This window comes from Varanus komodoensis, unplaced genomic scaffold, assembly GCF_004798865.1.
Source record: "Varanus komodoensis strain SLA01 unplaced genomic scaffold, ASM479886v1 scaffold22, whole genome shotgun sequence".
NCBI classification, from domain to species: domain Eukaryota; kingdom Metazoa; phylum Chordata; class Lepidosauria; order Squamata; family Varanidae; genus Varanus; species Varanus komodoensis.
The window spans coordinates 6,449,768-6,462,400 of record NW_025335606.1 but is presented as its reverse complement, the minus strand read 5'-3'; the positions used below and the strand labels follow the sequence as shown (position 1 = coordinate 6,462,400).

The following is a 12,633-nucleotide window of genomic DNA, read 5'->3' as shown; positions in this document are numbered from 1 at the left end:
GAGGGCTCGATTGGCATCCCTTTGGCTCCCAGAAGTCTGTCTACTGGGATTTGGGAATCCGCATTTCGCTCTGGCTGTGCCGCGCTCCTGGTCAAGAGTGTTATTATGCTAAGAGACCCTGCTCGTTAGCCATTAATTATTGGCTGCAAGAGCAGACCTGGGGATTTATTTGCCTCTGCAGTCCGATTTAACTCACAGAGCCTTTTGTGCAGTTTCGAAAGGGTTCTGCAGTGCAGTGCCAGGCCCACAGAAGATGCCGAGCCCAAAGCGGGAGCAGAAGGAAGGCAGGGAGACCTGACCCACCGTGGCTCCTGCAGGCAGGGCTGGGGCCATCGGGGCAGGGAAAGGAGACCCTTTGCCTCGAGGGTGCTCTTCTGGGTCTCAACTCTGATCCCCCTGGTCCCACTCTAATGCACCCTCTCCCCCGCCTAAGGTTGGACTACAACTCCCATCATTCTCAGACAGGCTGGGAGTGCCAAACCCCAGGGGAACTGTATCCCAGCAAATCCCTGAGGAAAGGGCCTTCTGACAGCCTTCTCTAACCAGCTGCCTTCCAGGTGTGTTGGGGCTAAAACTCCCATCATCCCTAGCCAGGGGGGCCAAGGGGGCCGGACGGAATGAGACTACCTTATGAATGGATGAAATTGACTTCATGTGCAGAGTGGGCAAAAGGGGGTCAGAATCCACTAATTTGCAGACGGGCAGGTTTTACAATGCCAAGTCAAGCTGTGGGTTATGAAAGGGGAAACACTGCACCTGCTGTGCATGGTCTTGGGACTGTCACTTTTCTTTGCATCCTTGTGCTTCTCTCCTGTGAAGCACGCATTTTAGTTGGCCATCTTTGACCAGGCCCTTGCACAAGCCTGCTGGCCAGCTGCAGCATTTTGTCTTAGCACCCCTGATCTTCCATAAGTCAGTCTTACCTATGCAGGTAAGACCAGCGAACGGCTCGTTCAGCCTGGGTCTTCCTCTCCACCCACCTGGCCTTATGCCCCTATTGTGGGCCGATCGCCCCAGTAAGAGGAAAGACGGACAGGAGGACAAGATCCCTACCATGTCCCGAGCCAAACCACCAGTAACCGCTGGCTGGTATTGTTACGTGTGCTGCAAGTGTCCCGTATTTTGCCCCCGCCCCTTTTGCCTTCCGCCCCACCCACCCTGGAAGGTGGCCCCCGAGGACTCCCCAGGTCCTCAGCCTGCAAGAGCTTCTTCACCCTCGCTTTACTGGAGCTTGAACTGGGCAACCCAGAGACACGTGCTGTCGGGAGCTTTCCCCTAGACAGAGCAGTGACTCTGAGAACAACTGCATGAACATTAGCACCCCCTAATTTAAACTCCTTGCAACAGGATAAACACATGTATGTTCACCTTCCGTGAAAACAGACTTGGCGAGCTAAAGTATTTTCAGGAGCTGCTCTAATGTTCAGGCAGCACTGAGGGGTGGGTGGGGGGGGGAGTGGATTCAATCCTACAAATGGAGCGCCCACCACAACTTCATGGGTGTTCACTGACTTGAGCTACAGGAGAGGCTGTAGCTCTGGCCATGAACACCTGCCCTCAATTCCAGGCATCTCCAGGTGGGGCTCAGAACAAATTTTGCTCAAGAGCTGCTGCCTGTCAGTGTCAAGAACTACTGGAAAGCAGCCTCCCCGCCTTCCGTACTGGGGTCCTGTCCCAGCAGTTGGCTTGACTGCAACTTGATGACCATCTGGAAGGCCTGCCATGAGCCGTGGAAGTTTCTTTGGGACGTAGGGTTAGCCTCAGGGTCGCTGCAAAGGAGCTTTTCCTTTGCCGGATGAGCTCCAGATGTTTCAGACTGGAGTGGCCATCAGCCCCAGCTGGCCTGGTGGAAGATGGAATCCAAGACCATCTGGAGAGCCTCCAGTTGATGAAATGCTGCTCCAACAGATAAAACCGCCCCGGAGTTGTGCCTGGTTCTCCAGTCAGGTTAGACGGTTCCATTGGGTAGGAGGGTTCTGTGTGGATAAAAAGGGCCGTGATAGAGGCAAGGACAGACCCATACCCTTCCCGGGCTGGTAGCGACTTGTGGGTGGGACTGTTCACCAATCCATTCTGAACCCAGGCAGGTGATGGCTTTTTCCTGGGCCACCCAAATGGCAACATACCATTTGCAAGCGAGCAAAATGAGTGTGTCATTCCTGGCACACACATGGTGACCTTACGCTGCAGCCAGAATCTTCTTAGGCTGGACGAGGCTCTGCGGAGGCACAGAACTGCCATACTGGTTGGGATTTCCAAGGGCGGCTCCTCCACAAAGGCCTTGCGGAGATGGGAGGGGTGGGGAGGGGCTCTCTTCCCCTCTGTATGTATGTTTGTAAGTATATATGTACGTGTATACATGGCCGCCTTTAAGGGCCACGCGTCCTTGCTCTGTCTTCATATGTAAGAGAGAAGGAGCAAGCAAACGATCTCAAAGCAGTTCTTTACACAGCCAGAAGTTGTTTTCATGTCTAGTATTAATTCTAAAAAGAAACAAAACCAAGGCGGGGCATCTCACCAGGCAGTTGGAGCAACAGCTGGCTTAGCCCTGGGTTTCTGGCCAGGACGTGTGCAGATCCGGTGACCCTCTCCCCCCCCCCCGAAAAGAGACCTCACGGAACTGGGGAAGGCCATCTAGATGACGGCAGGGCTGGGGCAGATCCTGTCCATGAGCGGACGGAAGCTTTTCAAGCTTTTCAGGTTATGCTTTGACCGAAGAAGGTCCTGCAGCTCTCAGCATGCCCTGTCGTTTTTCTTCTGCCCACCTGTGCACACGATTGTACCAAGGGGCACCGTCTGAAGCCCTTCCAGTATCATCAAGGGGGTGCAGGACTCTTCAGAGTCCCAGCACCGAGTCCCAGGGCCAAGCCCTCTGCCCTGCCTCCAGCAGCAGACTCTCCAAAATGCTAGTATGCCTGGGAATGGGGGACATGGGTGTGCTGGGGTCATGGGGGGAAGAGGTTAGGGCCATCTCGGTATGCCAGTTCCGGATGCTGCCCCATCCTCTTCCCCCTCCCTGCCGACACTTTATCCAGACAGCCAAAAATGGCCATCTAGATACAATGCATGGGGTGAGAAATCCAGGCTCATTTCGCTCCAGCTGCTGGATGCACGTCAAATTCCCAGTCGGGAGGCTCCCTTGCATCGAGGGAATTGCCCTTCATCGCAAAAAGTCAATTATGCGGGTCCGTTGTTGACTGCACACTGCCAAGCACCCGCTGCCCATCCGTGTCACTGCTTTGACTTGGAATTCAAGAGTTAAAAGAGAGGAGCAAAGAGTTTCCACTCGCTGCGCAGGCGTAACAGCACTGCAGCTTCCATCGTTCCTAGCTGGCTGGGGATGATGGGCATTGCAGCCCCATGCATCTGGAGGAGACAGGTTGCGGGGGGGTGGGCTGAAGTGGAGGTTTGTGGACTTTAGGTCTATGATTTAGCAGTGAGTTTCAGGGAGACACAAAGAAATGCTTCTCTGTTCATCATAGAATTCATGTGCTGACTTCACTGCTCCAGGGTGGAGTGACGTCCTTGTTCTTAGGTCCTCAGGAACCAGGGAGGGGTTCTGAAAGATCCTGGAATGATGCTAGAAGCATCCCTGGAGGGAGCAAGAATCTACCTGGGGCTGCATGGAGTCTACAGCTTCAGGCCAACCTAGTGTGTTTGTGTGGAAGGGGCTGCAAAAAGTTGTGTTATACCAAGGCCTTGTGCTTTCAAGGCACTGATTGAGAGCTTACGATTCTTCACTCACGGTAGTTTGCAGGCACTTTGCAAGATGTTGCCATCTTCCTCCGCAGCATTTTTGGACCTTCTCTGCAGGAGGCCTTTATTTTGTGTCCTGGTGCCCTCACTCGCGGAAGTTTGAAGGGCCTCCCCCTTGTTTCCAGTCATTTCCACAAGGTTTTTGAGAGTGAGGAAAGCCCACTATTAAGTTTTATTTGTTTGTTTGTTTGTTTGTTTGTTTGGAGTGCTTGTATGCCACCCCATTTGCATAAGCCTCAGAGCGGCTTCCAACAAATAAATAACAATATACAAAAATATACAGAATTGGAAACATCCTGGAGTTAGATAAAAGCAATAAATAATTTAACAATCAATTAAAATAACATTTAAATAAAAAGGTCTTGGCCTGGCGCCGAAAAGCAAATAATGATGGCGCCAGACGGACCTCTCTGGGGAGCACATTCCATAGGTGGGGCGCCACCGCAGAGAAAGCCCTCCTCCGAGTACTTACCCTCCTAATTTCCTTCACAGAGGGTTCCCGGAGAAGGGCCTCCTCCACCGATCTAAGGGGGCGGGAGGGCATATATGGACGCAAGCGCTGCTTTAGATAACCAGGTCCCAAGCCGTTGAGGGCTTTATAGGTGATAACCAGTCCCTTGAATTGGGCCCGGACTTCAATGGGAAACCAGTGAAGCTGACGAAGGACTGGGGTTATATGAGAACAACGCCCAGTCCCCGTCAGCAACCTGGCTGCTCTATTTTGCACCAATTGAAGTATCCGGACCGTCTTCAGGGGCAGCCCCATGTAGAGCGCGTTGCAGAAGCCTAATCGGGAAGTTATCAATGCATGCATCACTGTTGCCAGGCAATCGTCCAGGTTTTAAACTGGAAGAAGAGATGCTGGAAAAACTGCAGAGAAAAACAAACCCCTGGGCGGGGGGGGCACAGTGTGAGGAACACATTTTTCCTTCTGCAATGAGCATGGACAAAAAGTGCCTCCATAAAGCAGTGGATCAAACCCCCTTGTAGAGATTAGTGAGGAAAGTGCAATGCCCGGAAATGACAGGAGGAACTGAAATGAGAAGTGCGGGGTTTTTTGCAATTCGGCTGTATTGCATCGCCATCTCGTGGTTGTGTGCTGGAGCAGGTGCAGAAGCGGAGAAAGGGGATTAAAAGCCGAGATGGGGGGGAGTTGACCTGCAAAGAATCCAAAAGCAGAAGCCACCCTAAAGTGGTGGGTTAAAAAGCTCAGGTGGAGTGACTCAGTGGATTCACTCCGAATACTGGTAGCCGCTCTTGAGCGTTTGGGAGTAGCATCTTTCCCAGCTCTTTATGGAGGTGTTGAGGATTCGTTGTGGGACCATCCTCATGCAGAGCAGGTGTGTCCACTCTGATGTGCAGCCCTCCCTTGCTCTCGAGGAGCAACATTGGGATTCAGGGAGGGGGTTCCTTCACAGCCCTGCTTGCGGATTCTGGCTAGGGTTTAGCTACCGCATGAAAGATTGCTACAAATCAAGAAATCTTTGCTCTGGTTTGGCAGTGTTCTTGGGACTGGAGGCGAGCGAATGGTTTTGGGGGACTTTGTTTCAGCCAGGCAGGGGTGAGGTGTCCCAGTCCGTGCTCAAGTTAAATGGCACCCAGGGCTACACCTGCAGTGTAGCCAGCACAGAAAGCACAGAGCTGGAAGCAGCTAGTCCTCCTTGCAGATTCCTTTCTTGTGTTCCCTTGGCCCAGTTTCTCGACGAATGTGCCACATGTGAGGCCACATGCAAAGGCTTCCCAGGGCTGGGCAGTGAAGTGGTGCGATTCAAAAAGGCATTGGGAACTTGGAGTACCGGTTTGCTCACACGGCCCCCCGCTTTGGCTGCCTTGAGAGCACGCTCATCCTGGCAGTGGTTATCCCCGGGGGGAGCACGTGGCTCATGAGCCACGGCTGAGGATTGTCTAGCTCAGCACCTGAGTGGGAAGGTTGCCATTATCGTTGGGCGGGTGGAACTGACAGTGCTGAGAAGCCAGAGCAGGGTTGGAAAGGGCGCTCATTTTGGCAAGCTGAGCCGTGGTCCCAGAAGCCTTTGTGGCTGCCTTGCAAAAGAGTAGCGGCCGGCCTGTTCCACAGGGCTTGCAGCCGTGGCAGTTGCCAGAGGGGTGAGGGGGGGTTCTTGGGAGGGCAGGACACCCCCGACCCCTGGCAGTGGCCCACCCGCTTCAGAGCCTTCGGGCCAGACCCGTAAACTGGAAGGACCGGACCAGGCCTCATGCTTGTTATGGCATTGCTATACCTGCTCCCTGCGGTGCAAGCGGTGATTCAGAAAGCAAGGATGCGCCGTGCGGGTGGATTCTCTCTCCCTCTCTCATTCACTTTTTACAAGCTCAACCGCTTTGTCTCATGCAGGATCAGACCGAATGTCTGTATCATGGCAGCCAATCAGTCGCTCCACTGGAAAGCCAACAACCTGGGCAGGAGAGCAATTCGCCTCTTCTGATGCGGTTCCCAGTCTCTGGTATCGCATGGGGCCGTCATGTCTAGCCGCTGCCGACAGCCTTCGGCCTGCCTGTCTTACCCTTGTTCAGACAGGAAAGAAACACCACAAGTCCCGTCACGACAGCACCTTGCAGGCCTTTCACACTTAGGGCTACACGCATATCCTCCGTCTCCCCAGACCAGGTGTGGGTACAGCAGCTCCCACGGCCAACTGGATGGAAGGGTTTGCGGCCTGCCTTCGACGTTTAGTAACAGGGAGGAAGCAAAGTGGGGAGGAATGCCAACAATTCTTGCCATAACCCTGGGAAAAGTTGGGTTTCCCCCCTCTGTGGTGGAGGTTCCCATAATTCTGCAATTTTTAATTAGCATTAGCTCTCTGTAGCAAACATACTATGCAACTGTGATTCTGACTCCAGCTGGGTGGCATTAATGCCAGTTGTCCCTGAGCATTGGCTATGTCGGCTGGAGGTGATGGGCATCGGACTCCAGCATCACCTGGAAAGTTGGCCGGTCCCTGTCCTTGCTCCACCGAGGCCGGCAGTAGCTCATCCCAGTTGAGAGCAGATGTCTTCTCAGGCCCTGCTGCTGGACATCCGATTCTAACTGGAGCAGCTCCATTTCGGCAGGCGGAAACCTCAGAGAGCTGTGAGGGTGTGTTGTCGACCCCTGTTCCAGGCTGGAATGTCTCACACCGACGCACATGCCCGGCCGTGCTCCCACAGGGACGTGTAGCCCCCGTCTTCCATGCACCTGCGCCACCACCATTCCCGCGACCCTGCTGGGTTGCGCACGCATTGAACTCCCCAGTGGCTCCAGGCCTCCTTGGTGCAGTGGCAGGGAAAATAGCAAGGCAGAGAGGAAGGAAGGCCTGTTGAATCATAAGGCTCGTGCCTCCTTCCAGCTGGCCAGGGCTTTTCCCCAGCCCTAAGCACGGCCACTCCGCTTGGGCGTCTCCCCAGCCCTGGGCACTTTGGGGAGCAGGATGGAAAAGACCCTTTGTTAAGAGCAGAGCGCGGTGGTTTCGTGCTGCCCTCTACTGGCCCTCAGAGCCCAGTGCAGCTCTGGGTACTGGTCTTGGTGCTCGGAGGGCTCCATCCAGAACAGGTCAGAGAGCTCTGAGTTGTACCTGTGGCTGTCGGGAGAGAGAGGAGGTGTCCATGCTCCCTTCTTGGCTTTGCTGTGGCACCTCCTTGGGATCGGACATACAGCTTGGGTCCCTCGTTGCCACTTAAAGGGCCAGTACCTTGATCCCGACTGTCTGCACAGATTAGCCTACCTCGGAGGAGCAGTGTGTGATTTTTTTACACTAAGCCCTCTCGAATCCATGGCCCCCACTCACATTTAATAAATCAGAGCAGAATAAAAATCAGGGTTGTCTGGCTGGGGTGAGAGGTGCTTTCTTGGAGATCTTCTGAAAAACAAGTGGAACAGGTTGGCCAGTCCATGTCATCCATTCAGGATGCTTCCAGGCACATGAAAGAGCAGTGCAGGGAGCGGGGGGGGGGGTGGTTATGCAGCCCCCACGTGGCGGCCAGGGGTCCAAATGGTGGTTCCATGTGACCACAAGCCTGTGACCACCTGGAAGCCCCCACTTTTCTCCTGGTGATCACACAGGGTCCTTGGAGGGATCCAGACAGAGCCTAAAATGTATGCCTTTGGTCTCCTGGTTTACTCTAAAGGAAATCAGATTAATGACATGATTGTGTGTACATCTTTGTGCGCTACACCTGCTTGCATTGAACGAAGCGGATCCTGGCCCCGAAGCTCCTATAACAATAAACTAAGGCAGAATCCAACACACGTTTAGACCGAAGAAAGGGCCCACAACTCCCAGCGTCCCCCAGCCAGCAGCCTGTCTCAACATGCAAAGGGCGTTTTCTGCAGGATTGCACCTTTAGGGTACAGTCCTGTGCCCCTGCTTCAGATTCGCATGTGCCTCCAACCTCAGAGCCTTCCGTGCATCCAGCGCACAGAGCGGGGGTCCGCAGTGGGGACTTGCCCCTCCGGCCCCCTGCACGGTGTCCTTCATCCAGCCAGCGGCTCCTGGCCATCGTGTAGCACTGAGCAGGGAGGCTGAAGTGCCGGTAGGAAGAGCGCTCTGGGCTCCTTCCCTCCCCAGCCTGGCAGCCCCTTTTCCTCCCTCTTTAAAGCACTGGCCCAGTGCAGCCCCTTCTCTGCTAGCTGGGAAAGCGGTGGGTCGGGCCTTGGCCCCTGGAGTCCTAGCTCTGTCTTGTCTCCCAGACAAGACTGAGTCCATTTAAAGGTATATTATGTTTTAGATATCCATTCTGTGTTTAGAATACAGACATGAAGCCAAGCCTTAGTTTTTCTTTCAGGTCCTACCAGGTTCTTTCCTGCTTTTGCTGCAACCAACTAATTGAGGGTGTTCTTGAGACTGCAGAGAGTTGGGGGGGGGTCCCTCACTTACCCACCCCTGCCACAGACTTTTGATTTCCAAGGTATGTTGGCAGGTGCTGTGGAATTTGCACCAGCCTAAATTTGTCCATTCTGCATGTCCTTCAGATTCAAGGTAGCATATTTCCGCTTGGACTGGATCCGGAAGTATTAGTTCCTTGGAGTTGGGAATCTCCAAGAGAATTGCTTGTGGGACATCATTCCAGGGCCAAAGACAAGAGGGGACAGGGCCAAAATCCAAACTGATTGGTGCTTTAAGCCCTTCCTGCCAGAATTGGTTCTAGGAGAAGCATTTCATCCTTAACACAGCGGGTGAGACACCCAGTCAACTAGGAAACCATCAAAGGCTGTTACTTCGGGGAGAGGAGTGTGGCTCAGGAAAGGGGCCATGGCCAGCCGGAAAACACCAAAGCCATGTTGGTCCTGGGCAGCACTGGGGTTCCCTCTGCAGACAAGGCACTGAGCTGTGATTTGCAGTAGCTAACTTGATTTATGCCAAAAAAAGATACAAACGTGCCGGCTTTGCTTCAGACAGAACAGCAGGCTGGGTTTCAAACTGTGGCTGTGAAAGAGACAGGCTGTGTTAGCAACGGCACTGGCTAACTTCTGCAAGGAAAGCAGCCCAGTGAAAGAAAGCTGGTTCCAGCCAAAGGGGAAGTTCAGACCAGCAGCCTCAACACTTTCACCAATGTGCTGCATTAGCACAGCCTTCCCTGGGCTGCTTAAACCTGGGAGGTGATGCCTCCCACCCTTCTCTTCCCGCTTTGACGTCTTCCTTTCCGCTGTGTCCGAAAGGCTTCCCAGCTGGCTGACGGCATCTGCTAGCCCTGAAGACTCGGTCCTCTCTTTCCCTTCCTCACCTGAGTGAGAATTAAATCCCACATCCAGAGATCCGTCTGCAGAGGTGCTTGGCTCGCCCCTTGCATGCGCGGGGGCGCGGTCTGGCCCACGGGCCAGAGGTCAGACCTCCTAGGTTGCATGTGCTTTCCAGTGCTGTGTCCAGCAAGGCAGTGCTGAGCAGATAATGACTGAAGACTGTTAATTCTCCCATTTGCAGGCAAGACAAGCTGAAGATCCACATGCGCAAGCACACCGGCGAGCGGCCGTACCTTTGCATCCACTGCAACGCCAAGTTCGTCCACAACTATGACCTGAAAAACCACATGCGCATCCACACCGGCATCCGTCCGTACCAGTGCAAGTTCTGCTACAAGAGCTTCACCCGTTCGGACCACCTGCACCGCCACATCAAGCGCCAGAGCTGCCGCATCTCCCGGCCCAGGAGGGGGCGCAAGCCGGCCACCTGGCGAGCGGCGAGCTTACTGTTTGCGCCCAACAGCCAGCCGGATGACAAGAGCTTCATGGTGCCCCCGGTGCTAGACGACGTGAGCGGCCACCTCAGCGGTTCAGCCATGTGCCTTCCCGGCCCCAGCCCAAAGCATTTTATGGATGGGGCCAAGAACACCCTGAGCTTGCAGGAGCTGGAGAGCCAGTTTGAGGAGACCCAGATGAAACTCTTTGGGAGGACGCACCTGGACGTGGAGCGGAACGGCAGTCTCTTTGCCTTTGCGCTGGGCCACAATGACAGAATCTCGGCACGTCCGTATTTCTCCCTCCCTGACCCCTGGAGCTCGGGCTTCAGTGGACTGACGGGACTCAACCCCCTTGGCCCCATTTCTGAGGCTAGCAACTGAGGCGCCCCTCTTTCCAAGGGATACTTTCGGTAGGTGCGCTGCCATATTTTCCAGGGCCGGGCCTAGCTTGCGGTCCGGCGAAGTGGCCTCTTCAGGCAGCGGGTGGGGGGTGCCACAAAACGCTGTCGGTTTTCTTTCCTTAGCACAGTGGGCTGCACCAGCTGGCCAAATTGACCTGGGCCAGTTACCAGGCAAAGGGAGCACCCCGTTCCCTCCCTTCTCCCCTTGGCTTTCCCTTTCCTGGTTTTTTTCCCCACGTGGTGGGTTGTGCCAAAATAAGGATGCACACTTGGGAAGCGGGCAGTGTTGTCTAGTGTCCCGCAGGCTTGTGGGGCAAAGGGGAAGTCACCACAATCAGATCCAAGCATCCGCCATAAGCAGGTCCTTCTCCATCTGCTTTGCTCTCCATCTTCCTCTCCTGCAGTAGCCCTAAGGATGCTTAAGCAGTGCACTAAAAGTATTTGGATCTGATCCCGGGGACACACTGAAGTTCTTTCAAGCTCCCAGTGGCCAAAATACCCAAAATAGCCTTTTTGGAATTAGGACTGGGCCAGGTTCTGCACCCCATGCCAAAGCATTTCTTTGTCGTCCAGTTCTCCATGATAGCATGTTATACAAAAGGGAACCTGGGGCATTCAAATTAACTGCAACATCAGGAGTTCAAAACAGAGGATTTTTTTTTTAAATTGTTTTGGAAGGGGTGTCTGGTGCATGAAACAACAGCAACACAAAATTACTCCTTGGAATCCACGTTCCTCTGTTCCACAGCATCAACCCATTGTGCAGAAGGGGCAAAGTGAGGCAAGCAAGTTCACCCGGTCTGTAGAGGGCTTTTGGCAGCTGCTTTGAATGCCATTAGGGGAATACAGAGAGCTTTAGCTACTGGGGGATATAGAAATAAAATTAATAAATCCGTTGGGATTTGTTGAAGCAATGCCTCCCATTGCAGACGGGGGAAATCTGGGCTCAAAGCTGAAGAATTAGTTTGGAGTTTTGTAAGGTTTTCTTTAAAAAAAGAAAAAAGAAAAGTACATCCCTGCTTTGTTTCTTTTCCTTCTCCTTGGGTGCAAGTTTCCATCCTATAACAGTGAAAGAAAGTGGTTCTTTTTCCATCCACAGGCCTTCTTCAGCACTTCTGTGGTTCCCTTGGGCAAATCAAGGACTCTTTTTCTTACTGAAAGACTGTTGAAAATGAGAACAGCCCCTGCAAATTGCTCAGTCCTGTTGAGATCCAACATAAAGCATCTCTTCTTTGCACCAAACAAATACGGGGAAGAAAAGCAGAACTTTAGAAGAAAACCACCAGACTTTTATGTGTTTTTTTTAAATTGTACATACACCTTTCTGATCTACTGTTTTTCAGATGACAGTTTCCTTCAGGTTTTTTTTGGGGGGGTGTTTTGTTTCTGGGTTTTTGGTTCACGATTTGGAGTCCTTGTAAAATATCCAAAGATTCTGAGTACTGTATAATCGACAAGAACTTGAAGCAAAGCGGACTTTTTGTTGTGTTTCATTGTCAAAATGGGATGTGGTAGGGAGGGTGGGAAATCCTTCAGAATTTTTCTATTTATAACTATTTTTATGTGATTGCTTTATGTAAAGAAACAAAGAGAGAGAGATACCACATAAAACAGATTTGCCTTAGATAATCAAGGGACAATCATCCTTAACTTTTGTCAAAGTTCTAGATTTTTGTTTTTAAAAGAGAAAAGAAAAGTTGCATTAATGTATTTATTAACCAGTACTGATTTTATTAAATTATTGGCAACATGCAGGATTTTTTAATGCACATTAGTAAAATATTGGGAAGGTAGAAGGTGTTTCACAGAAACCTGTGAACTGTGAACAGCAGGGATGTGTGTTATAAGTATATTTGTTACATTCACTCAGTTTACTGTTTGGAAAGCACCTAGAACATCTTCAGTGTACACCGAAGAAAGGTAATGTGTGAAGTGGCACTAAGATCTTTCAAAAATTTCAGACCATTTAAATCCACACGTGGTGATCAGTGTCCTTTTGCGTTGATTGAGGGGACCCCAAATTGGGACACTTATAGAGGCCTCTTAAACGTGACTTTGCACCTTATTAGACTCTTATTGTGAAAGGGAACAATGGATGCTGATTGTGTTGCTGTTGTTAAGGAGTTAAGGTTGATTGCCCCTGGATGATCTCATTTGGGTTCTGCTTGTGGCTGGCTTCATATTCTGGTGGAAGGAACATTACAGACTTTAATGCTCTTGCAGTTTCTTGATATTTCAATGTAATGCAATAGTGTTGCATCACCGATGTTGTGTAATTACAGCCGCCTCTCTGGGGAGAGGGGAT

At 52.2% G+C, this 12,633-nt stretch overlaps 1 protein-coding gene across 1 annotated transcript in view; it reads left to right on the top strand.

Annotated features, from left to right (window-relative positions):
• The window catches only part of ZBTB7C (zinc finger and BTB domain containing 7C), an 83,532-nt gene extending 71,958 nt beyond the window's left edge, over positions 1–11,574 (top strand). Inside the window, exons 3-4 of the mRNA XM_044431376.1 lie at positions 9,672–10,337; positions 11,428–11,574. Coding sequence (XP_044287311.1) covers positions 9,672–10,308 — 637 coding nt within the window. The 3' untranslated portion in view covers positions 10,309–10,337; positions 11,428–11,574. The remainder of the gene's footprint in view (positions 1–9,671; positions 10,338–11,427) is intronic.
• Positions 11,575–12,633: the final 1,059 nt, after the last annotated feature.